The sequence below is a fragment of the Hippocampus bargibanti genome, linkage group LG06 (genome assembly GCF_051943395.1).
Source record: "Hippocampus bargibanti isolate YZ-2025 linkage group LG06, ASM5194339v1, whole genome shotgun sequence".
NCBI classification, from domain to species: domain Eukaryota; kingdom Metazoa; phylum Chordata; class Actinopteri; order Syngnathiformes; family Syngnathidae; genus Hippocampus; species Hippocampus bargibanti.
This window is the reverse complement of record NC_142739.1, coordinates 263188-287068: the sequence shown is the minus strand read 5'-3', so window position 1 is coordinate 287068 and position 23881 is coordinate 263188. Positions and strand designations below refer to the sequence as shown.

At 46.4% G+C, this 23881-nt stretch overlaps 2 protein-coding genes across 7 annotated transcripts in view; both read right to left on the bottom strand.

Moving 5' to 3' along the window:
* Positions 1 to 19276, bottom strand: part of entpd3 (ectonucleoside triphosphate diphosphohydrolase 3) — a 37148-nt gene extending 17872 nt beyond the window's left edge. For 3 of the 6 annotated variants that reach the window (XM_088998162.1, XM_088998167.1, XM_088998163.1), the window contains exons 1-4: positions 14026 to 14200; positions 11946 to 12083; positions 366 to 483; positions 145 to 304 (exon numbers count right to left, since the gene is read on the bottom strand). In XM_088998162.1, the coding sequence (XP_088854288.1) occupies positions 145 to 304; positions 366 to 483; positions 11946 to 12083; positions 14026 to 14067 (458 nt within the window). In that variant the 5' untranslated portion in view covers positions 14068 to 14200. Of the gene's footprint in view, positions 1 to 144; positions 305 to 365; positions 484 to 11945; positions 12084 to 12520; positions 13007 to 14025; positions 14201 to 14736; positions 14844 to 19175 lie in introns of those variants that run through there. The other 3 variants (XM_088998164.1, XM_088998166.1, XM_088998165.1) reach the window with 3 other exon arrangements.
* LOC148896121 (uncharacterized) lies at positions 1528 to 6024 on the bottom strand. The gene is made up of 5 exons (XM_088999797.1): positions 6017 to 6024; positions 4555 to 4620; positions 4091 to 4279; positions 2905 to 2977; positions 1528 to 2761 (listed from the first exon to the last, which is right to left on the bottom strand). The coding sequence occupies exons 1-5, from the start codon at positions 6022 to 6024 to the stop codon at positions 2204 to 2206; spliced, it is 894 nt and encodes a 297-aa protein (XP_088855923.1). The 3' UTR covers positions 1528 to 2203.
* Positions 19277 to 23881: the final 4605 nt, after the last annotated feature.

Sequence of the window (23881 nt, the reverse complement as noted above, 5' to 3'; positions counted from 1 at the left end):
GCCTATCCCAGCCGTAATTGGACAATGGGCAACCTGAACGGGTTGCCAGCCTATTGCAGGACATTGATATTTTTATCTGCACGCATTTTTTTGTAAGATGAACAGGAAAAGGAGTTACGAGAAAATAATTCCTTGTGTGCTTACTGTAAGAGTCTCATTCCAGCAGTAGCTCCCAAGAAGAGAGGCGTTGTTCGGTACTTTTTAGCAGGAATGGCTGCCAAAACATTTTTCATGCAATCTTTGAAGCCTTCCCATGTCTGTGCATCTTTCTTGGGGTCAATTTTCAATTCAGCGATTGGAACTCCTAGAAGAAGATTCTATCTAAATTCCAATGTATTTAAAATCAAAATGTAAGTTGGACTCACCAGAAACTTTGCAGTTCAATGTCTCCATCACCACTCCTGTTTCATTTTCCTTCTCCCCAGGCCACTCGTACAAATAGATGTTGGACCGAGATGATCCTGAGTCGATTACAATCCCGTACTGCAGTAACAGAAATTTTGCCCATGTTTGGGAGGGTTACTTTAACAATGTATTCCACTACATTTAATAGTTGTCTGGTAAAAACATCGACTTGATTTACTCATCATTGGTACACCCCGTTTCTGCCACTAGGCAGTAAGGAGACTCAACTCCCTCCCAACCCTGCCCCCCTGCCTCTTCCCACTGCACACTCACCAAACTCTGAGTATACGCTGTACTATCATCTGAACTCTTTGTTTTTCTTTCTTGTTTTTTTTCTGCAAGACCTCACTTCAACCCTTTCTTTGTTGTTTGTTTTTGCACTACTACATTACGTCACTTTACATACGACACTACCTCTCTTTACATACGTCACTACCTCACTTTACACACGTCACTACCTCACTTTACATACAACACTACCTCACTTTACATTCAGAAATTACATGTATTGACTGTTGTCAATTGTATGTCTTTTTTAGCCACATTATAAGTGCCTTGCACGCTGGGTCCAAGAGGACATTAATTTCATCTGTGCTGTATGTCATGCATATTAGCATATTTGACAATAAAGCTGATTTTGACTTTTGACTTTTCATCCACGTCACATTATTAAAATAATGTAACGAGTAACAAGGGGGCACAGTGGTAGGCCGGTCGACTCCACGCAGTCAGCAAAGCCATTTGGCCTGAATCTGGCACAGATTGCCCTGTGTCAGCACAGGTGCAATGTATGTGGGCCGAACACAGCTCAGAATAGACAAAATAGGCACGGCTTAACTGTGGCAAACCAGATGCGGGACGGTTGTGGCACGAAGTATGTGGGTCCGAAATCAACAACAACTGGCCAATATATGGCGTCCTTATTGAGCCACCTTTAAATTCAGTTCCAGATTTTTTTTCGTCACATAGCCTTGTTTTACATCATAGACCTATATGTCTGTTTAGACTCTCAATCGTACAGGAGTGGTCCATCGTTGAAAAGGTTTCTTTAGCTGTTATCTGTACTTCTTTGAAGGTGTCAATCGTTTCACTCCTCATCCAAAGACCTTTGTCAGCAAAAAAAAAAAAAAATCTGGTGACTCTGGCCCTATATACTATATATCCCTAATGGACAGAGGTGGCAGTGCCAAACCTCTGCTCTGATAGGTCCCTGCTCTAAAATTGTGGGAGTAGTAGATTACATAGTACTAGACTACAGAGTCTACTGCTCCCCCAACCTTAGACCTATGCGGAATTCTACTTTTATAAAACAGTTGTTGCCAGTGTCTTTTTTCCAATGTTTTCATTGTTATTCATCAAAAGGAATTAAAATGACCCATTCATTTTTTGCACAACCATAAGCACACTGTCACGTCCACTCAAGGCGTAGTGACAAGACTCGAGGGACGACGGAAGGAGGTTAGGGTTGGATCCAAAATACACGGTGAGACAGAGTTCCAATAAAGAGTCTTTTACTGAGACACGCAAAAATCAACAAACAAAGAGGTGACAAGGAGGGCAACAAATGATCAGAACTGGTGGCGTGGTAGTAGCAGGGAACTTCCTGGAATACTCCGACAACGACCGTACGGAAGGTGTGGCTTTTATAACCAGAAGGCACAATTAAGGGAATGGGGAACAGGTGTGTGAGCCGGGTGAGTCAGGTAGGGAGGGGCCGTCTGAGAAGAGCAGCAGAGGAGAAGACAGGAGACAGTGCCCCCCCCCCCCTCAACGGACGCCTCTTGGCGGCCCACCAGGTTTAGAGGGGTGAGCTGAATGGAATGCTTGGGTGAGCGATGGGTCGAGGATCCAGGAACGGGGGATCCACTGACGTTCCTCCGGCCCATAGCCCTCCCAGTCGACCAGGTACAGCACTCCCCTGCCCATGCGCCTGGAGTCCAGTATCTCCCGTACGGTGTAGACCGAGCTGTCGTCCAACATCCGGGGGGGAGGTGGCGGGCGTGGGGGCTAGGGTGCTGTTTTCCACTGGCTTGAGGAGGGAGACATGGAAGACCGGATGGATCCGCATCGTGGGTGGCAGCCGAAGCCTCACAGAGACCGGGCTGAGGATGGCCTCGATGGGGAAGGGACCTGCGAAGCGGGGGCCCAGTTTGGCCGAAGTCCCGGCCAGCCGGAGGTCGCTCGTGGATAGCCACACCTCCTGCCCGACCTGGTAGTTGGGTGCCTGTTGGCGACGACGGTCCGCGATTTGCTGGTTCCGGGCTGCCGTGCGCGACAGGGCAGCCCTGGTCTCCTTCCATACTCGGTGGGCCCGTCTCAGGTGGTGTTCAATGGACGGGACCTCCACCTGGCCCTCCTGGGTGGGGTACAGAGGTGGATGATAGCCACAGGCGGACATGAACGGGGACCGACCTGTGGTTGTGGAGACCAGGGTGTTGCCAGTTGCCCCTGCGCCACGATGAACCCCAGAAAAGACAGAGACAGACATGGAACTCGCACTTCTCTGCCTTCACGTAGAGCCGGTTTTGCAGGAACTGCGCCAGGACCCGTCGGACGTGCTGCCGGTGTTGTTCTGCCGATTTAGAAAAAATAAGTATGTCATCCAAATAGACAAAGACAAACACATTGATAAAGTCCCTGAGCACATCATTGATGAGGTTCTGGAATACGGCGGGAGCGTTGGTGAGTCCGAACGGCATCACCAAATATTCAAAATGACCTAAGGGAGTCTTGAATGCGGTTTTCCACTCGTCCACCTCTTTGATACGAATCAAGTGGTAAGCACTTTGTAGGTCGAGTTTGGAGAAGACGGTAGCTGATTGGAGCGGCGCAAAGGCTGAATCCATGAGGAGGAGAGGGTATTTATTGCGGATGGTGATGTCGTTCAGACGCCGATAAATGACGGACGGACGCAGGGATCCATCTTTCTTGTCGATAAAGAAGAACCCTGTGCCGAGCGGAGAACGCGAGGGTCGAATGAGTCCCGCCGCGAGGGAAGAATCTATGTATGTGCTCAGGGCTTCCTGTTCCGGTTGTGAAATATGGTAAAGTTTGAAGTCCGGTAACGGAGCCTCTGGCTGCAGGTCGATGGCGCAGTCATATGGTCGGTGGGGCGGCAGGGATTGCGCACTGTCCTTGCTGAACACCTCCCGCAGGTCGTGGTAGCAACGTGGCACGCCCTTGAGGCAGATCACCTCGGGCGGGCCACCGCGGGAGGTGTCTTGCCCTGCCGTCGCCGACCGCAAGCAGTTAGCGTAGCAGTAGGGGCTCCAGCCCTGTATGGTGGGGACCTCCCAGGAAATGGACAGGTCGTGGGTACTGAGCTAAGGAAGGTCCAGTACTAACGGCACATTACGGGAGGGCATTACTAAGAATTGTCGGTGCTCAGTATGGTTACCTGCTAACTTGAGTTTTATCGGGGCCGTGATATGGGTGACCTGGGCCAGAGGTCGGCCATCCAGGTCAAGAATCTCCTTAGGGGGGAGGATATCAATGAGTTCGCAGCACAACGAGTCGGCCAGCTGGGGATCGATGAAGCACCCATCGGCCCCAGAGTCAACTAGCGCCCGCACAGTTTGGGAGCTGGAAGGGCCAATTACGTCGCTGTCCAGCTCTAATCGCGTAACGGGTGTAGTTGAACTCGCCTCCAGAGGTCGCCGCGGTCGCCGTTTAGACGGGGACTTACAGGAACGGGAGGTCTTTGACTGGGGGCCTTGGGTGCGACGAGCGGGTTGGTGTGATGGTTTCCCCCTCCCATCTGCATGGGTTCGGGGGACCCCTCCAGGCAGCGCACTCGCTCGCTGCCGCCGGGTGTGGTCGTCCTGGGTCAGCTTCCGGGTTCGTTGGACCGCTGGCTGCTCTGCTCCCTCTGCCTCTCCAGAAGACGGTGATCCAGGCCGATGACAACGTCGATCAGATCATTGTTATTCATCAAAAGGAATTAAAATGACCCATTCATTTTTTGCACATCCATAAGCACACTGTCACGTCCACTCGAGGCGTAGTGACAAGACTCGAGGGACGACGGAAGGAGGTAAAGGTTGGATCCAAAATACACGGCGAGACAGAGATCCAATAAAGAGTCTTTTACTGAGACACGCAAAAATCAACAAACAAAGAGGTGACAAGGAGGGCAACAAATGATCAGACCTGGTGGCGTGGTAGTAGCGGGGAACTTGCTGGAATACTCCGACAACGACCGTACGGAAGGTGTGGCTTTTATAGCCAGAAGGCACAATTAAGGGAATGGGGAACAGGTGCGTGAGCCGGGTGAGTCAGGAAGGGAGGGGCTGTCTGAGAGGAGCAGCGGAGGAGAAGACAGGAGGGCAGGGGCGCACTCCTGACGGCGACGAAGATGTGACAGTACCCCCCCTCAACGGACGCCTCTTGGCGGCCCACCAGGTTTAGAGGGGTGAGCTGAATGGAATGTTTGGGTGAGCGATGGGTCGAGGATCCAGGAACAGGGGATCCACTGACGTTTCTCCAGCTCCGTACAGAGCTGCTACGCCGCTTGCGAGCAGCCCCGAAAAACCTTGTAGATTTTGGTGTGTCGGTGAAAATAGTCCAAGAGTGGATTCCCCAATGCTCAGTAACTCTTCCCTCGTGTAACTGAGTCGCGTAGGATCGCAAAAAACAAATGAAAATGACAAAACCAGGAACGATACTAGGGAGCGTGTGACCGAGGCTGCCATTCGCGGCGCCATCTTGGATATATTCCAAGATGGCGCATCGGTGAGCTTGAGGGCAGGTGAATGTGGTAAGGTAGACCAATTCTAGCCGAGCTATGTGGGCATAGACTTACTACGTTAAACTCTATAATGCATACGCGGGTTATGAGTTGGTTTCCGGCCGCCGAGCGAACTGTGGATTAGTCAGACTCGGGTCACGCACGAGGGCTGGAGAAAGATTGATTTTTTAATCTTGAACCGGTCGATTTATTTTTTGTTTTGTTTAATTGCAGCTGCAATAGATTGTGGATTTTCCATAACATTAATGCATTCATCAACACTAGCGTATTATCATCATTGCTAGCCATTGCTACGGGGCTTCCGAGAGAGATTTATTGTCCAGGGGACAGTTGGTGGGTAGGGGGGTCGGCTGACGGGGGGGGGGGGGGGGGGGGGGGGGGGGGGGCATTTTGGGGGGGGTCGTCTGTCCGTGTCCTTTTGTGTGTGTGTGTGTAAGTGTGTGTGTGTGTATGTGTGTGCGCGTGTTGCTTGTGCGAAGGCGTTGACAGTGGGGTGCCCTGGGTGTGAGTTTCGCTGTGACAAAGGAACATGGGTGACAGGGGAGGGGGGCTTTCCAGAGAGAGCGGGCCGCCCAGCCCTCCTCCTCCTTCTCTGCCATAAATGGGTGGGGGAAGATTCACAGCCGCATTCTAGGATCGGCAAATGGTTTGTTCGCCAAATGGGTAAATAAACGGAAAGAAAAGGAATAAGGCGGTTGCGTTAACATTCACGAACATATTGTGCGAAAAACCCTGTTCCTCCCTGCGTGTAAATCTGCCCCCCAGGTCTCTCTTCTTTCACAGGACGAGAGACAGCCTTGTCATTGCAACAGGACTTGATGGGGGGCCATGCAGACGGCTATCCTGTCTCATCGGGAAACTTGCCCAACCATGCCAGCTAGAATGACATAACACTGTTTTTCCCATAGCTCTTTGATGAATACCGTCCACTTGAAACAAAAACTAAATTAAATAGTCGGGAAAATTAGACTGAGTGAACAAATAAATAAGCCAACAAACATATGAATAAATAGAGGCTGAACTTGAGTGAATTCGAAGGCAAAAGTAAAATATTTTTGTTAGATTGGATAAAGTGTTTTCACTAAGAGAATTGACCACCTAAAATCAGGATTCCAATGTTTTTTTTTCTGTGATCGGGACAAATAATTTTGGAATCCTGATTCGGGCGAATGCAAAATGAAATGGAAATTGTATAAAATGACAGAGTCAAAGAGTGAATGTATAAAATTATAGGATTAGTTTTGTTAGATTGAGCGAAACCTTGTTCTGTTTGCAGCTTGATTAGGCCATTTGAAAGAAGCCAGAGTTATTTACGATGCCTCTTCAAGGGTTTTGTAAGCACAAAACTTCAAAGAGGGGTTTAAAATGCAGGGGCAATTCTGGGACATTCCACATTCCACTGTGTTGACCTCTCGTAAATGACAGTTCGATTGGAAGACATACATAAAATAGTCAGGGAAATTAGGCTAAATGACAAGAATATTTATCTCAAATTGGATGAAATTGGCAAGGTAAATGTAACTAGTTTGGCTGGTGATTAATTACTTAAAAGAGATTTACCAGTTGGTATTGAACTTTTCACAAAGAGAAGTTTAAACGATTTATTGAAATAATGACTGACATGATCATTACACTGCTTTTGACCTGACAATTGTCATCCCCCTGAAGTCAAAGAACAGATTATTTGATTCATATATATATTCTGCAAATTTCCCCATTGTGGGACGAATAAAGGTATTCTGATTCTGATTCTGATATACGATATACAAATTGATTTTGATCGGATTCGCCTCTATCAGTTTCTGAGCGGAAAAATTAATTTGAAGAGGACAAGATTGAGTTGCAAAATTTGATGACTAAACTTTTTTCATTATGCTTTTATGCAGAAGATGTGAACCGCAACAATTCGCTAACAGAGCTGGGATACGGTGGTTGATAAATTGTTCAATTTTCAGGATGAATTGATGAACTGTGAGATGCACAAGCCACTTGCATCCACCCATCCTGTGATTTTCTAGGCAGACGCTGCTGAATCAGTCGTAGGATCGAATAGCATTTTGATTCTTGATGTCCTTGGAAACAAAATGTAATCCCTGTTTCAATTGTCATAGGAGATCCGACAAAGGAGAGGCCGCAACGGCTGGTGTAATGCACCTGCACATCTAGAGTTTGGCACACCCAACTGATGATTTCGCATCGATGACATCGATTGCCCCTATTGATAATAGTTTTGATTTCCAAAAGTATAGTGTTTGGCATTTATTCAAATGCATGACAAATTTTATTTTTTTGCACATATTTCTCATCCAACCATCTAGCGAGCGACGAATTGTTACAATTAGGCTTGATCGAATGAAAAATAGTCTACGTTGGAGATGCAATGGCGGAAATCCAACGTTTATTAAAGCAGCCGCAAATGCTAATTTATCTTCTGGCTGCCTTTGCGTACAGTGATGACATTTGTCAGTTCAAAAGTAGTTTATGGTTACGACTAAAAGGGTAGGGTGACCTGTTGAGATTAATTTGATTACCATTATTATTATTATGAATTGAATGCAGTGCACATTTAAGTAATTGACTGCAGTGTACATTAAGGGAATTTCTTGCCGTTAAGAGTGAAATTGGCAAATGAGTTGAGTGGGCACCGATGTCAGTCAGAGATTCAGGCGGAATCAGATATATTGTATAGGGTTTCCACGCTAACCAGCTTATTTCAGAATTGGGAGAAGGAGATTCTTCAGGAGGGGAGAACTCTTGGAGAATCCATGCCAGGGTGACCGGAGATGAAGCTGGGTTGCGCGATGGATGTCCAATGCAGAAGCGAAACAGACTGTTAACTGGTGCCCTCCAACTGAATGACAAAAGGCGAGAATGATGACCATTTACGCAGATTGCCATAATGTTGTGCTGTATGTCATGCATATTAGCATATTTGACAATAAAGCTGACTTTGACTTTGACTTTTTTTGATGTTGCTGACCATGTCAACTTGTGCTAAATAATTGTGGAAGGCTGTCTTCCACCCAAGCAATGTGGCGACATGCCAAAATTTGACCTCCAAAATTTTGGGACAGTGATTGACAAATGGATTTATACAAATTGGTAATCTGTGCAGGGCGGCCCGGTAGTCGTGTGGTTAGCACACTGGCTTCACAGTGCAGAGGTCACCGGTTCGCGTCCCGGTCCGGCCTCCCTGTATGGAGTTTGCATGTTCTCCCCGGACCCGCGTGGGTTTTCTCCGGGTCCTCCGGTTTCCTCCCACACTCCAGGCCGATTGACAACTCCAAATTTTCCCTAGGTGTGAGTGTGAGAGTGACTGTTGTATGTCTTTGTGTGCCCTGCGATTGGCTGGCAACCAATTCAGGGTGTCCCCCGTGCCCGAAGACAGCTGAGATAGGCTCCAGCAACCCCTGCGACCCTAATGAGGAATAAGCGGTACAGAAAATGAGATGAGATGAGGTAATCTGTGCAATGTCAAAGATGGATCGTATTCCACGCAAACACATTCCCAGTTGGCAAATTGAGAATTTTCATGTCCAACCGGGGGGAGTGACGATAACTCAGATCATCATTGCCAAAATGTTTGGCTTTTGGTAATGAGTGATGTTGGCTGCATCATCATTCCCCAAGAAAGTGGTGCCCTCCAGAAATGCAGACTCACTAACCACTAACATATACTAACCAACTAAAATATAACAATGACTTACTGCCATTTCTGTGAGAGAATGCATTGCAGAGCCTAAACGATGAGACAGACTTTGATAGGGAAAGAAACACCAAGAAAGTGTGATGTGTGGAATGAAACCATCCTTTTGACATGTGACCTGGCACAAGTCTTTTTTTGTTCTCCACAGGACGGAGCTGCGGTCTGAAGAGAATGACGTGCACCACACCAACGTGGCATGGACCGGTTGCGGAGCTGCTAGCCGTCTTAGCAGCCACAAGCTTCATCTGGATTCGCGAGGACACCGTTCGTCAAGAAGATTCCCGATGCACGCCTTTGGAGCCGCGTCGACAGATCACACACCTTTTCCCAGTCACCAGCTCATCCGTATCACACCCTAGGGCCTGCTTGCGACAAATGCTACAAACAATTTAGTTCCTCTTCGTCATCCTGGTGATCACCATCCAGGATGCTATGAAGATTTGACTGTTGTAGCGAATGACATGACTTTAATTTGAGATTGTTTCCATTGTGATTGTTCTATTTTGTGATTTTCTTTTCATTTGTTCTTTCTTCTTTCTGTTCACCTCCACCGATGTTAGATATGTTCGTCAGGGGGGAGATGTTGGGGTAATTCGCTATACAAACATCTTTAAACATCTTTTTGCATAATTTCGTTTTGGTTTGGACTTCCTGATACATTATCCTGCCTTTCTTTACATGCTGTCACATCCCATTACGTCACATCCTATTGCGTCGCACCCTGTTACTCATATAAATGCTCTCCCAGTCCGTCTCTCTCTCTCTCTCTCTCTCTCTCTCCCTTCCTGCTTCCTCCGAGGCCGTCCTCCCACAATGACTCCGCTGTCTTCAAGATGAAACTAACTTTCTGTCCAACACCTGGCTTCCTGCTGATTTATCCATCCTCTGCCATCACCACCCATAGAAGCGATGAGCCAGGGACGAACGATCAAGATGACCAGGTAATCTGGGCTAGGCTACAGCAACCCCCAAAAGCCAAATGAGGATAAGCGGATCAAAAAAAAAAAATGAGTGAAAAGGTATAGATACAGTATAAAACAAACCCTAACCCAAATCGTAATCCTTACACGATCAAAGGGCTTGTGTGTACAGTACTGTGTACGGACACACCTGGCATGGCAAAATAGACATTGTATTGGTCAAATGGAGAAGCATTATGCAGAATACAAAGCACATTCATGAAGAACCACAGGCAGACCTCCATGGGTAGATGATGTAAAGTTCATCAAGGAAATCATGCACTGTGGAACATTTTTTTATTTTAATACAATTTGTCAAACACAACTTTCTGCTCCCTCCTGCCTGCTTTTTGGGATCCGCAACCGCCATCACCACCTTGCAAAATGTGACAGAATGACCCGACCAACCATCGGATCCCGCATCTCATTTCCACCCTATGCCTGGCAGTACAACGTCCACGTTAGCGCACGCCTCGTTGAGTTTTAATTGCGTCACTCAACGAGCCGTAATGTCCATGTAAACGTCCGGCCGAGACTTCTTTCCACGTGGCCGTCCAGGGTGACACTGGGTGTCTGGCAGTGCTCGGCCACGTCCAGCCATGCTGTCGTCGGGCATGTTGAATTGAGTCGCACCCACGACCAGCCGTGCAACGCCCGCGTCCACATCAGTCCAAGATCCAACTCATCGCTGAATGCCGAGGGAGCGAAGGACTGGCCTCGTTTCCCCGGTGCCGCGTAGTTCACGCCCACGTCGGCGTCCGGCCGAGACCTGTTCCCATACGGCCGTCCGGGGTGCCACTCTGCGCCTGGCAGTGCGACGTCAGCTTTGAGCCATGCGTCGTCACGTGAACGTGCGAGAAGGATCGCACTCACGCCCACGACGATCCATGCCGTATCCACGTCCACTTCAGTCCCGTTCCCATCAGGCCGCCGGCCATCATATGCTGGAGAGGCAACGGTTGCCGTCTCCACCATTGTTCCCTGGCGAGTTGGACCGCTGCTGTCTCGCAGGTGCTGGTCGTTCCCAATCATTGACAGTAAAATGGGCAATTTTATGCACTGTATATGCATTGTATGCTGTGCATGTGTTTGTTTAACCTTGGCGGACTTTTACTTTTGGTTTTCTTTTGATACTTTGTATTTTTTTCTGTTCAGATGATTTTGATGTTTTGCATTTTGTTCCTGCTGACTTTATTTTAATACAATTTGTCAAACGCAACCTTCTGCTCCTTCTTGCCTGCTTTTTGTGATCCACCACCGCCATCACAACCTTGCAAAACGTGATACACTGAAGTGGGCACTCGTTCATCTCCATCTAGCCAGACCCCACCCCAAACTCCGCTCTGCTGAGTTGATTTTAAAAATATACAAATTAAGATGACCATTCTGTCAGGTGGCTCGGTAGTCAAGAGGTTAGCACACTGACTTCACAGTGCAGAGGTTGCGAGTTCAAAATCCCACGTTGGCTTCCCTGTATGGAGTTTACATGATCTCCCTGGGCCCGCGTGGGTCTCCAGTTCCTCCGGTTTCCATCCATATTCCAAAAACATGCATGGCAGACTGATTTAACACTCAACATTGTCCCTGGGTGTGAATGTGAGAGAAAATTCTTGTTTGTCTCTGTGTGCCCTGCGATTGGCTGGCAAACAATTCGGGGTGCTCCCCGCCTAATGGCCGATGACGGCTGGGATAGGCTCCAGCACCCCAAGCGAAATTCGAGAATAATCACACTGTGTTAAATTTTACAACAATTCAGAGTGTTTGATGTTCAGAAATTTGTCTCCATGTGCCCTGATCACATTTCCCAAAGGATCGTATTAGATACCTGCGCCAAAACTTTGGTGTGGTTCCAGCAGGTTTTGACAACTTTCCACCAACAAATCGTTTGATGTTCCGTTGTGTCAAATGACCCACCCCTGGAGCATCGCAATGTCTACGAGAGCACAGAGCAATGAAGCAAATATCCCCATAGATGTACTGAGCTTTGCACCCGGAGAAAAACGAAGGCAAGCACATCTCCACATGCTCCATGTGTGAAAATAGAGCCACAATGTTCTACATTTAGTTATCCCCCTTGAAGCACATTTGTGGAAGCCCTGTGTATTTGTGCAAGTTGACACACACTCACCTCTGAGGTAAACTTCATGGACCTCCAATTGTGCTGGATGACAGCAACAGTGATGAGCCCAGCGATGCTAGCCAGGAGAAAGAGGAGAACTGTGGCTGTGCGGCACTTGTAGCCCATTTTTTGTGTCAACGGCATTTCCTGTGGGCAAAAAATAAGAGTCTGTGGTGTTCACTAAAATTTAGAGCTGAAATGAAATTCATAATTTCACAATGTTTACTTGATAATCATCTTTCAAGCTCACTCAGCATAAGATCAATGATCGGTTAGAAAAGGATTGTACAAAACTAGTCTTTATCTCTTTTTGGCTCATTCTGCCGAAGTGCGGTCAGTCTGTACATAGTGCTGGCTGAGTTTAGAGCTGAGCAGATTTGGTCAGGTTGTGGTGTTGGATCACACTGCCCAAAAACATGCAACAATACATCAAACACATCACCAATAAAAGACTATTGCCTGAAATCATGTCAATCATATTAAGTGTTGAAGACTGTAGCATATCTATGAGAAGGTTTGTGTCTCGTGTTCCTCGTGGATAACAAGATGCACTGTGAATTCAAAATCCATCTCTGCCCACAGACCTCGAGCCTCAACAGATCTTTCACAATGAAGTTCTTCCGCTATCTCTTGTAGGAGATCCTGAACGGAATGCAGTCGATCCATGATGTTAACTAAGAGCTATAAATTGACATCAACAATTAGTCGTCTTCTTTTCCTTTCGGTTTTTCTCTTTAGGGGTCGCCACAGCGATTCAGTGTCCTCTAACCCGGTTTTGTGCATCCTCTTCTCTCACATCAGCTACCTTCATGTCCTCTTTGACAACATCCATAAACCTCTTTGGTCTTCCTCTCGGCCTCCTGCCTAGCAGTTCAAGGGTCAGCATCCTTCTCCCCATATAGTCACGCACTCTCCTCTGGATATGTCCAAACCATCTCAGTCTGGCCTCTATGACTTTCTCTCCAAAGCCTCTAATATGAGTGGTCCCTCTTCTTTTATTCGGGTTTTCCCTTCAGGGGTCGCCACAGCGAATCAATGTCCTCCATCTATCCCGGTTTTGTGCATCCTCTTCTCTCACACCAGCTACCTTCATGTCCTCTTTGACAACATCCATAAACCTCCTCTTCGGTCTTCCTCTCGGTCTCCTGCCTGGCAGTTCAAGACTCAGCATCCTTCTCCCGATAGAGTCACTCTCTCTCCTCTGGACATGTCCAAACCATCTCAGTCTGGCCTCTCTGACTTTCTCTCCAAAGCCTCTAATATAATTTGTCCCTCTAATGCAGGGGTGCCCAACCTTTTTTGGTCACGGACCGGTTTAATATCACACAGTATTTTCAGGACCGGCAGATAAATAGAACAAAATAAAATGATACAACAGGCATGGAAACTGTCTTTTCGTTCTTTTAAATACAGAAAAGTCTCGTTATATCGAGATCGGATATATCGATATTCCCGGTTATATCGATACTATTTCTATGCACACACGGAGAAAATTACATGCAAAAAGGGTCGGATATATCGATAGTCCCGGTTATATCGATATTTTTTCGGACTCCCTTGAATATCGATATAACGAGACTTTACTGTATAATAATAAACGTGACTCCATTGTGTATGTTTATCCAACTTTATTAGCACAGTATGGTAACATCGCGCCAACAACAACATATGTAACATCGTCTCTGGCCCTTAACGCTCAATGGTCACCGTGGTTATGTTTAAACGTGCCCTCAAAATAAGATACACCACAAAAACAAATGCAAAGCGCACGAAACTAAAAAAAAAAACACTACAGCTGTATCAGTGTGACCCCTGAGCTTGTTTCTCTGCAACGAGACGGTCCCATCTAGGGATAATGGGAGACAATGACTCCGTAGTTTTGTTTTGGTTGCTGTCACTGTAGAAAACCCCGCTTCACACAAATAAGATGTGGGAAACGTCAACAGGGTTTTCAGTGCTTTTGTGGTGATCTCGGGGTATTCTGCCATCACTTTAATCCAGAACACCGGCAGAGTTGTTTTCTCAAACATACTTTTACACCATCATTTGCGATCTCCAGCATTTGTTCTTCCTCTCTCACAGGCATCACCTGGTTTGTTGGCAAATGCGTTGCGGATCCATTCCTTATCATTTCGTTGGTCTTTTGTGGCTAGGAAGTAGCGCTCAAACTCTTTTAAAAGCAAAGACAGGTGCTCGTGCATCAGCTGAGGGAATTAAGGCTCGGGCTCCTCCAAAAACCCGCCAATGTTTGAAATATGTCAAATACACCGACCGCTATTCACGCGCCGTCCCCACGAATCCAGTTTGGCTTCAAATGCAGGTACTTTATCAGCCAACTTGAAGACAGTTGTCATTTTCCCCTGAAGTGACAGATTGAGTTCATTGAGCAGGTTGAATATTTCGCAAAAGTAAGCGAGCTTTGCGACCCATTCCTCGTCACGGAAATGCGCTGCAAGTGGTAACTTTTCATTTTTTCAAAATAAACCATGGTTCGGACTCAGATAATAAATAAAACGGAAATTATGTAAATTATTTATTCTTCCTTCGCGGCCCGGTACCAAATGAACAACGGACCGGTCCGGGGGTTGGGGACCCCTGCTCTAATGTATTCATTCCTGATCCTATCCAACCTGGTCACTCCCTTAGAAAACCTCAACATCTTCAACTTTACTACCTCGAGCTGTGCTTCCTGTCTTTTTTCGTGGCACTGTCTCCAGTTCAAACATCATGGCTGGTCTCACCACCGTTTTATACACTTTTCCTTTCATTCTCGCTGAAGCCCTTCTATCACACATCACACCTGACATTTTTCTCCAGCCGTTCCAGCCTGCCGACAGGCAATTGCCTTCTCCTTCCGACGAAGACGGGAGTCCTAATAAAGAACCTCAACTCTATCCAGAAGTTGTACCATTTATCGAAACCATATTTTCCTCCGTCATGCTTGCTGGTGCTTTCTTGAAATGGGCGTTGGTATTTCAAACGCAGCACTTTCTTCCTTTAGTTCTTATCTCTCAGAGCAGATGCACCATTTAACTCATAGAAATGCAACATTATAGCCGTTGAGGAAGGAGCACACAAGACTGAACGTAGATATGTGTTCATTCCAACGGCTAACAAGTGGATCTGACTCAAACATAGAAAATGCAGCAAAATAGATGTAACATAAACCCGCCTCCTCCTGTACACCTACTGGGGGAGATGCCTGGTCCGAGTCCCCCCCCCTCCCCCAGAACACCCTGAAGGAAAGTCAAGGTGAAAACTTTGCTGGGGGCTTGACCAGCCTGCCACAACGACAACGCAGTTCGGTGGTGCAGGTGAAGTTATTCGGGCAGGTGACCCGGGTGAGACCTGAGTGGGGTAACGACATTCAACCCTGGCATGCCGTGGTGCGGCTGGAAGTTTCGGAGGGCGTCCGCGACGTGGAACCTGGGTCGGCGAAATGTCCTAGCCCACAACTAAAGGAGCCAGTTTTAGCCTGTCTACTGAAATGCCCTCCCTTCGCCCACCCATACCGAGCACAAAACTCTTTTCACCGTGTTCGAGCACTCTAAACGGGCCATTGTACGGTGGCTGGAGCAGTGGGCATCGTGACGCACCAAAACAAACCGGGCTGACCTAAGAGCAGACAGAACAAATACTTTGAAAAAGAGGAAAGAAGGTGAACCCGAAGCTTCAGGCAGAAATTCACCAGGGACGCGGAGCGGCTGACCAAGCACTAACTCTGTCGGAGCGGCGTTAAGGTCTTCCTTTGGGGCATTACGTAACACCAGCAGAACGCACTGAGCACTAACTCTGTCTGAGCGGCATTAAGGCCTTCCTTTGGGGCCGAACGTAACACCAGCAGAACCCACCGAAGACGGTCGACCCGTTACCGTCCGATTGCACGGCCCGTAGCGCGGCTTTAAGTGACCGGTGGAAACGTTCACACATCCCGTTAGCCTGCAGGTGGGAGGCCGTAGAGCGGTGTATCTGCACCCCCAAGGACTGCGCCATGGCCGACCAGAGCTCGGACACAAACTGGGGTCCCCTGTCCGAAGTGATGTCGGATGGCGTGCCAAAACGTGCGACCCAGGACGATGGAAATGCGCGTCCTATGTCTGCCGAGGTCATGGAGGACAGGGGGACTGCTTTCAGCCACATAGTGGTCCGATCGACCATGTTGAGGAGATGCGTGCACCCCTGTGAAGAACGTAGTGGCCCGACCAGATCCACATGGACGTGGTCAAATCTGGCCGGAATTGGAAACGTTTCCAGGTTTGTCTGGGTGTGCCTGTGGACTTTGGCGTGCCGACATGCCACGCATGCAGCTGCCCACTTCCTGATGTCCTTTCGTAACCCAGGCCAGGCAAATTTGGCCCCAAGTAGTGTGACTGATGCCCGGACCCCAGGGTGTGAGAGGGAATGAATAGAATCAAAAATTTTACCAACGCCACTCCTGAGCCTTCATTGCAAACTCGATGAGGATGTGGAAAACCATACTTGAAGCCAATGGCAAGCCACTAACGCAAGTGTCCATCAAATGTGGCATATACCAAGGTGATGCACTCTCCCCGCTGCTGTTCTGCATAGGACTGAACCCATCCATCCATCCATTTTCCGTACCGCTTATTCCTCATTAGGGTCGCGGGGGGGGTGCTGGAGCCTATCTCAGCTGTCTTCGGGCACGAGGCGGGGGACACCCTGAATTGGTTGCCAGCCAATAGCAGGGCACACAAAGACGAACAACAGTCACTCTCACACTCACACCTAGGGACAATTTGGAGTTGTCAATCTGCCTGCCATGCATGTTTTTGGAGTGTGGGAGTAGACCCGGAGAAAACCCACGCGGGTCCGGGGAGAACATGCAAACTCCACACAGGGAGGCCGGACCGGGACGCGAACCGGCAACCTCTGCACTGTGAAGCTGTTGTGCTAACCACTCAACTACCGGGCTGCCTAGGACTGAACCCCCTCAGCCAATTAAATAATCAGGCTACCACCTCAGTAATGGTTATATCAGTCACCTCCTCTACATGGATGACATAAAGCTGTATGCTAAGAGCGAAAGGGACATAGACTCCCTGATCCACACAACCAGGATCTACAGCAGTGGCATCGTGATGTCATTCGGGCTGGAGAAATGCAGTCGGACAGTGACTAAGAGTGGCAAGGTAGTCCACACTGAAGGGGTCTCACTCCCCGAAGGAACAACAGCAGACATTGAAAAAAGCTACAAGTACCTCGGTATGCCAAAGGCCAATGGCAACCTCGAACTAGCAACAAGGAAAGTGACTACGACCAAATACCTCCAGCGGGCGAGACAATTCTTAAGAATCCAGCGCAATGGCAAGAACAAGACCCGGGCAATAAACAGCTATGCCCTGCCAGTGATCAGATACCCTGCAGGAATAATAAGGTGGCCAAAGGAAGAGATTCAGACTACGGATGTTCAGACCCGAAAGCTCCGTACCATGCATCGAGGGTTCCATCCCAAATCCAGCACCCTGAGACTGTACACAAGCCGTAAGGAAGGAGGCCGGGGACTAGTGAGTGTGAGAGCCACTGTCCAGGATGAAACATCCAAGCACCATGAATACATCAAAGAGAAGGCTCCAACGGATGATGTACTCAGAGAATGTCTCAGACAATGGGGAACAGAGGATGAGGTCTTGGATGAGGGACAATCATGGGAGGAAAAGCCCCTACACGGGATGTACCACCGAACCATAGCAGAAGTGGCTGATCTCAAGAAGTCCTATCAGTGGCTAGAGAGGGCTGGCCTAAAGGACAGCACAGAGGCACTCATCCTGGCTGACCAAGAGCAGGCCCTGAACACCAGAGCCATAGAGGCATGGATATACCACACCAGGCAAGACCCAAGGTGTATGTTGTGCAAAGAGGCACCTGAGACAATCCAACACGTAACTGCAGGGTGTAAGATGCTGGCAGGGAAAGCCTACATGGAGCGCCATAACCAGGTGGCTGGCATAGTCTACCGAAACATCTGTGCGCAGTATGGACTGGAAACCCCAAGGTCAAAATGGGAAACACCTCCCAAGGTGGTGGAGAATGACTGAGCAAAAATCCTGTGGGACTTCCAGATACAGACTGACAAGATGGTAATGGCCAACCAACCAGATATCGTGGTCATAGATAAAGGGGAAAGGAAAGCCGTTGTCGTGGATGTAGCGGTCCCGAGTGATGGGAACATCGGAAAGAAGGAACATGAGAAAATCGAGAAATACCAAGGGCTCAGAGAGGAGCTGGAGAGAGCCTGGAAGGTAAAGGTGACAGTCGTGCCTGTGGTGGTTGGAGCACTCGGGGCAGTGACCCCTAAACTCGACGAGTGGTTGCAACAGATCCCGGGAACAACATCGGATATCTCGGTCCAGAAATGCGCAGTGCTGGGAACAGCACGGATACTGCGCAGAACCCTCAAGCTTCCTGGCCTCTGGTAGAAGACCCGAGCTGAAATGGGGACAGACACCACCCATGGTGGGTGAGATGAGGATTTTATATATATTATATATATATATATATATATGTTGTTCAGTCAGGGAACAACATCCCTTAAAAGCATGTAGTAATACGATCTCATTGGCTTTAATGGCTGCCAATTCTTCCAAGTACATATCTTTGATTGTTTGTAAAACCAGAAAATGTGAAATTAGCATTACTTCCTTTGTGTTTTGTTTCATTGGAATCTAATTTAACAAAACTTATATTTTTGGGAGGTTTGAAATTTAGTATGTAGTAATTCTGTGTGATTCTATTGTAGTGTTGTATGCACATACATATATTTCACTACTCCATTCACTACCCCAAAGTCCTTTATCTGGTATCAGCCATTTTTAGATTCTTTTTTATAAATCCTAGAAAGTCTTGAAAAAAAATATTGTGAAAAATATGATACACCTGAGTTTAAATTTGTTGAATCTCAAAACACATCATATCTCGATTGAATCATATTTATTCATTTCCAAAGCAAACGTGAAAGAAAAAGAAATACCTGAGACCAAGAGAAAGTCACACAGAAAAGTTTATGCTTGGTGTTTGAACACTGACACCTCGCCTGTCCCTGCTGAAACAACCACAAGATTTTTCCATGCAACTATACAGTACACTTGCACATGATGCTGCTCTGCTTGTAGGGAGGAGTCCTCAGCCATGCGAAGTGTGCTTTATTACAACATTTAGAAAACTAATCTGGTCTTTTGATGCTGACCATCTGATATGTGAAGAAAACGAGAGGTGTCTTACCTTGAAGAGCTCCTCGCCGAAGTACAAGCACAGAGCCCAAGAAGGAGATGATGAATACAAGCATGAACAGCGGTGATGCAGATAACTGAGCTCTGAGTGGCAGAGGGCTGCATATTTAGTAGCAAACAGGCGTACTGTACCCCAACAAAACATAGTGAGAGGGGAAGGAGGGGCATGTTTTTGATCACTCCCAGCACTATGACTGCATCCTCGCCAATAACATTGCAAAGAGAATGGCAAATGTGTTTTTGTGATGAGTGTCGTCGTCACACATAGCTGATGGCAGTTCCAAAGTTAACTAATGCATTGAAAACAAACTAAGCGCATGGTATCTGCAGAAATATTAATGCAGCTTCCAACATTATATCTCCTCCTAGCCAATTACAAAACATAGCTATCAGGTAAATAAAATTGTGGTTCAATATGCTTCTATATAAATGAAAAATGATGACGAGGCTTCTTGAACCTTTACACACACTCGGAATCACCGTTTGTAAACAGGCATTACACTCATCGTGTGACTTCTCCCTCGTACTCGCGGTTGTTTACATCCCATCACAAGCTAATGCAAAATCAGCAGTACAGATGCTGACTGACCAAGTCAACAAACTTGCACTTAAGCATCAATCATCACCCCTTATCATTTTGGGTGATTTTAATAGAGCACGCAGGGCATATAAAGAAGAACAACCATGCACTTTCACACTCACACCGAGGGACAATTTAGAGTGGTCAGTCAACCTGCCATGTCTGTTTTTGGAATGTTGGAGGAAACCGGAGGACCCGGAGAAAATCCATTCAGGCCTGGATGAAAACATGCAAACTCCACACAGGGAGGCCGGACCGGGTCCTAAACTCCCGACTTATGCACTGTGAAGTCGGCATGCTAACCACTCGACTATCAAATATCAGCACCACAGTAATTGCGTTACCAGAAAATCAAACACTCTTGATCATTGCTGCATGACACTTAAAGATGCAAACCAGTCTGTTGCCCATACAGCACAGGGCTTTTCTGGCCACTATTTAATACGCCATCCTCACATACAGGCACATATATAGATGTGTAAAATGAGTTGTAAAGAAGAACTCAGCAAAGCTATTGTGTCATCTGTAGCCTATAAAAAGTGGGTGATGTTTATTTCAGCACTTTATTTTGTCATTATGAACAGTGTTGGTGGCCCGGTAGTTGGGTGGTTAGCGCGGTCACAGACACAGAGGTCATGATTTTAATCCCTGTATTGAGTTTGCATGTTCTCCCTGTGCTTGTGTTGGTTTTCTCCGAGTCCTATGGTTTCCTACCACATTCCAAAATGCATGGCAGACTGATAGAACACTTTATATTATCCCTTGGTCCCTTGAGTGTGCATGTGAATGTGAATGGTTGTTCATTTTGGAGTTCCCCGCCTATGACCCGAAGACAACTGAGAAACCCCCCCTCGTAACCTTGGTGAGGAATAAGCGGTTCGGAAGATGAATGAATGAACAGCGTTATATAGTGGTAATTTACCCCACTGTGCCTTAAAGGACAACCAACACGTTTTTTTTCTTTCCTAACTGACATCATAAAAACGTTTTATAGCATCTAAAATACCCAAAACACATGGGCTGATATTTTTAGTGAAATGCAAAACACCAAAAAAGTGTCCTAAAACTACTTCCAAATGACCTCGGAAGTGGCGAAGTTCAGAAGGTCCCTTGTTCGTGACGTCACGCCAGGACGTCTTGCCTTGCTCGAGAATCAAAACAATGGCTTCAGATTCGGAGAAGATGCTTTCTTGTTACTCATCCAGTTATGAATATGGTTCAAATAGTTCCAAAGAGGAAAGCAAACTTTTATGCTTTCCTCTTCGGAATTTTCTGCTTTCTTCTCCGAATCTGAACTCTCTAAAGCCATTGTTTTGATTCTGGAGCAGGGCAGTGTGTGACCAATAGTGATGTCACGAAGAAGGGGGTGGGACTTTCTGAATGTGCCCAGTTCCGAGCTCATTTTGTGGCAGTTTTGGAACACTTTAAGTCATTTTTATTGGTGATTCCATTTGACTATAAATATCAGCCCGCATGTTTTGGGTATTTTAGATGCTAGAAAAGTTTTTATGATGTCAGTTACGAAACAAAAAAAAATGGTGTCGGTTGTCCTTTAAGGGTCTGTTTGATTTATGATCTGAAGGAAGTTCCATATATAATACTTGCATTGCCCAGCAATGTTTTCTTACTGTTTTTGATTTGTTTCCATAAACACTTTTTATGGACTTGGTGTTCTATTTTATTTTTATTTTGTAATTATTCTGAGATTTACACAAACAAAACAAGTACGATTTGGATTTGTGTCAAATACAGCAGAAGGTTAAATGGCTTGAACTGCATCCGTTCAAGTTTGTTTCAAACCACAAATTATCACACAACTTTTTTGTCATGTGAATCTTGAATTCTGCCTCGCTGCTCAAAAAACACTTTTTAAAGCTTTTAGCCGTGTTAAAATGCAATGTCATTTTGTGTCTTTGGTTCTAAACGATTGATGGAACCACCCCGTCCTGCCTCTGCAGACGAAAGAAACGGCCACTCTTCCATTTTTTTCATACTTTTAATATGTTTTCGGCTGTGAGAAATTTAAGAATGCGTTAGTCTTCTTTAAATACAAAACTATTGTCCATAAATGGTTGCCATTTATTTTGAAAGCACCTGACATACAATCCAGTCATTCTCTGTGATCTTATTTTCTTAGATGACTGCTTGGGGAGCCTTGGATCCTTGGCCATTACTGTCACGTTTTGCGAGGTGGTGATGGCGGGTTCGGATCCCAAAAAGCAGGCAGGAGGGAGCAGGAGGTTGTTTGACAAATTGTATTAAAATAAAGTCAGCAGGAACAAAATGTAAAACATCAAAATGATCTGAATGGAAAAAATACAAAGTAGCAACAGAAAACCAAGTGTAAAAGTCCGCCAAGGTTAAACAAACACGTACACAATGCATGCTGCAACCAAGCAGCAAACAAACAATGAATCGGCACCGGATGATCGTGCCAGGTGTCCTTTTAAGTGTTATTGATTATAACGACCAGCACCTGCGAGGCTGCCGGCAGGGCTGACGTCTCTACCCGCTGGTCGCCAATCTGATCGGGACGACCAGCACCTGTGCAGGTGCAGGCGGGGCCGACAGCGCCCCCCGTTGGTCGCCAACCAGATCATGACAATTACCAAAGTGAATTGGCAGGAAATTAACCCTAAAAACATAAAACTGATACAATTCTCAAAATCAAACCTGATTGATTGGTGAGAGGTGTCTGTAAATCAAACACATGTACATTACAATTGCGTATGACTGAATCGTACATCATTGTCATATAAAGATTGTGACTTGATATAGCATTTTTATGGAGTCCAAACTGCTAATCACTGCTGTTAAACTGTTACATTTTTCAGTGTCTTCACATTGCAAAATCACATGGTTTGTATCCATGTTTACGTTTATACTCACAATTACATGACATCACTTTCGTAATTTCCTCACAGCAAACATTCTTTTCTGAAGGAATTAGTAATTCCATATGAACAACAGTGCAAATAAGAGCAGCTACTTGACTCCCAAAATTAATGACAAACACCTTTTTTGTTATTTACAATGACATACATTCTTTAGGCTTTTACAAATACCATTCAGAAACTAACTGCAAATGTCTTCGAGATCTCTGTGATGCTGAAAAAGTCCCGAACATACGCTGACTGAAGGACCTAGGCTCCATAACATGTTATTCCATCTTTACTGTTAATTTACTGTTTCATTGGTGGTGCATGTAGTAGTTTGCCTTAGGATAATGTCATTTAAGGGGGGAGAGGTAGTTTTGGTAAAGTGAACCTCTTCTGTGGTGCATTGTGTAGGAACAATCGGTGGGGCCGCAGGGAGTGGTCCTCTGCTCCCCCCAACCTGAGAGTAGGGACCTATCATAGCAGTGTCCGCCGCCGCCATGTCTGGACATTAGGGATATATAGATAGGGCCGATACTACCAGTAAGACTAGTTTGCTGAAGAAGCATATTGGATAAGAAGCGAAACGTCCAAACCTTCAAAAAAGTACAGATGACGGCTGAAGAAACCTTTTCATTGATATTTCAAACCGATAAACACTTTAAGGCAAAAATTAGTGCATTCAAAAGATAGCCAAATGACAAACAAAGTAATTTAGTTTATTCAATACATTTTAAGAATGAAAATTGGAAAGAGCAGTACATTGGGGAAACTAAACAAATTCTCAAAAAAAGACTTGATCAACATCGCAGGGACAATACAAGTGGGCTTCAATCGGCAGTACATATGCAACTAAAAGCTAGCAACCACACAGTTGACGACAATGAGGTTAAAATCTTAGCGAAAGAACATAGATGGTTTGAAAGGGGAGTAAAAGAAGCGATATTCATAAAACAGCAAAATCCTTCTTTAAACCGATATGGTGGGGTGAGGTTCAATTTGGATCGTTCGTACAACAGCCTGCTTAGGCAAAATAGGATTAGTAATACTGATGAGGTGATACTGGTCGAAGTGGGGCAATCAGGCCAGTCGTTAGTCAGAACAACAGGAACAATCAGTGGAGCGGCAGGAAGTAGTCCTCTGCTCCCCCCAACCTGAGAGCAGGGACCTATCATAGCAGAGTCTGGCACCGCCATGTCTGAACAGTAGGGATATATATATATCGGGCCTAAACTACCAGTA

Coding starts and splice junctions, on each gene's coding strand:
- LOC148896121 (XM_088999797.1), bottom strand. Junction 2,978..4,090: donor GTCAAAGACCTCCCGTTCCT/GTAAGTCCCCGT, acceptor CTAAATCGGCAG/AACAACACCGGCAGCACGTC. Junction 2,762..2,904: donor CTCTACGTGAAGGCAGAGAA/GTGCGAGTTCCA, acceptor TACCCCACCCAG/GAGGGCCAGGTGGAGGTCCC.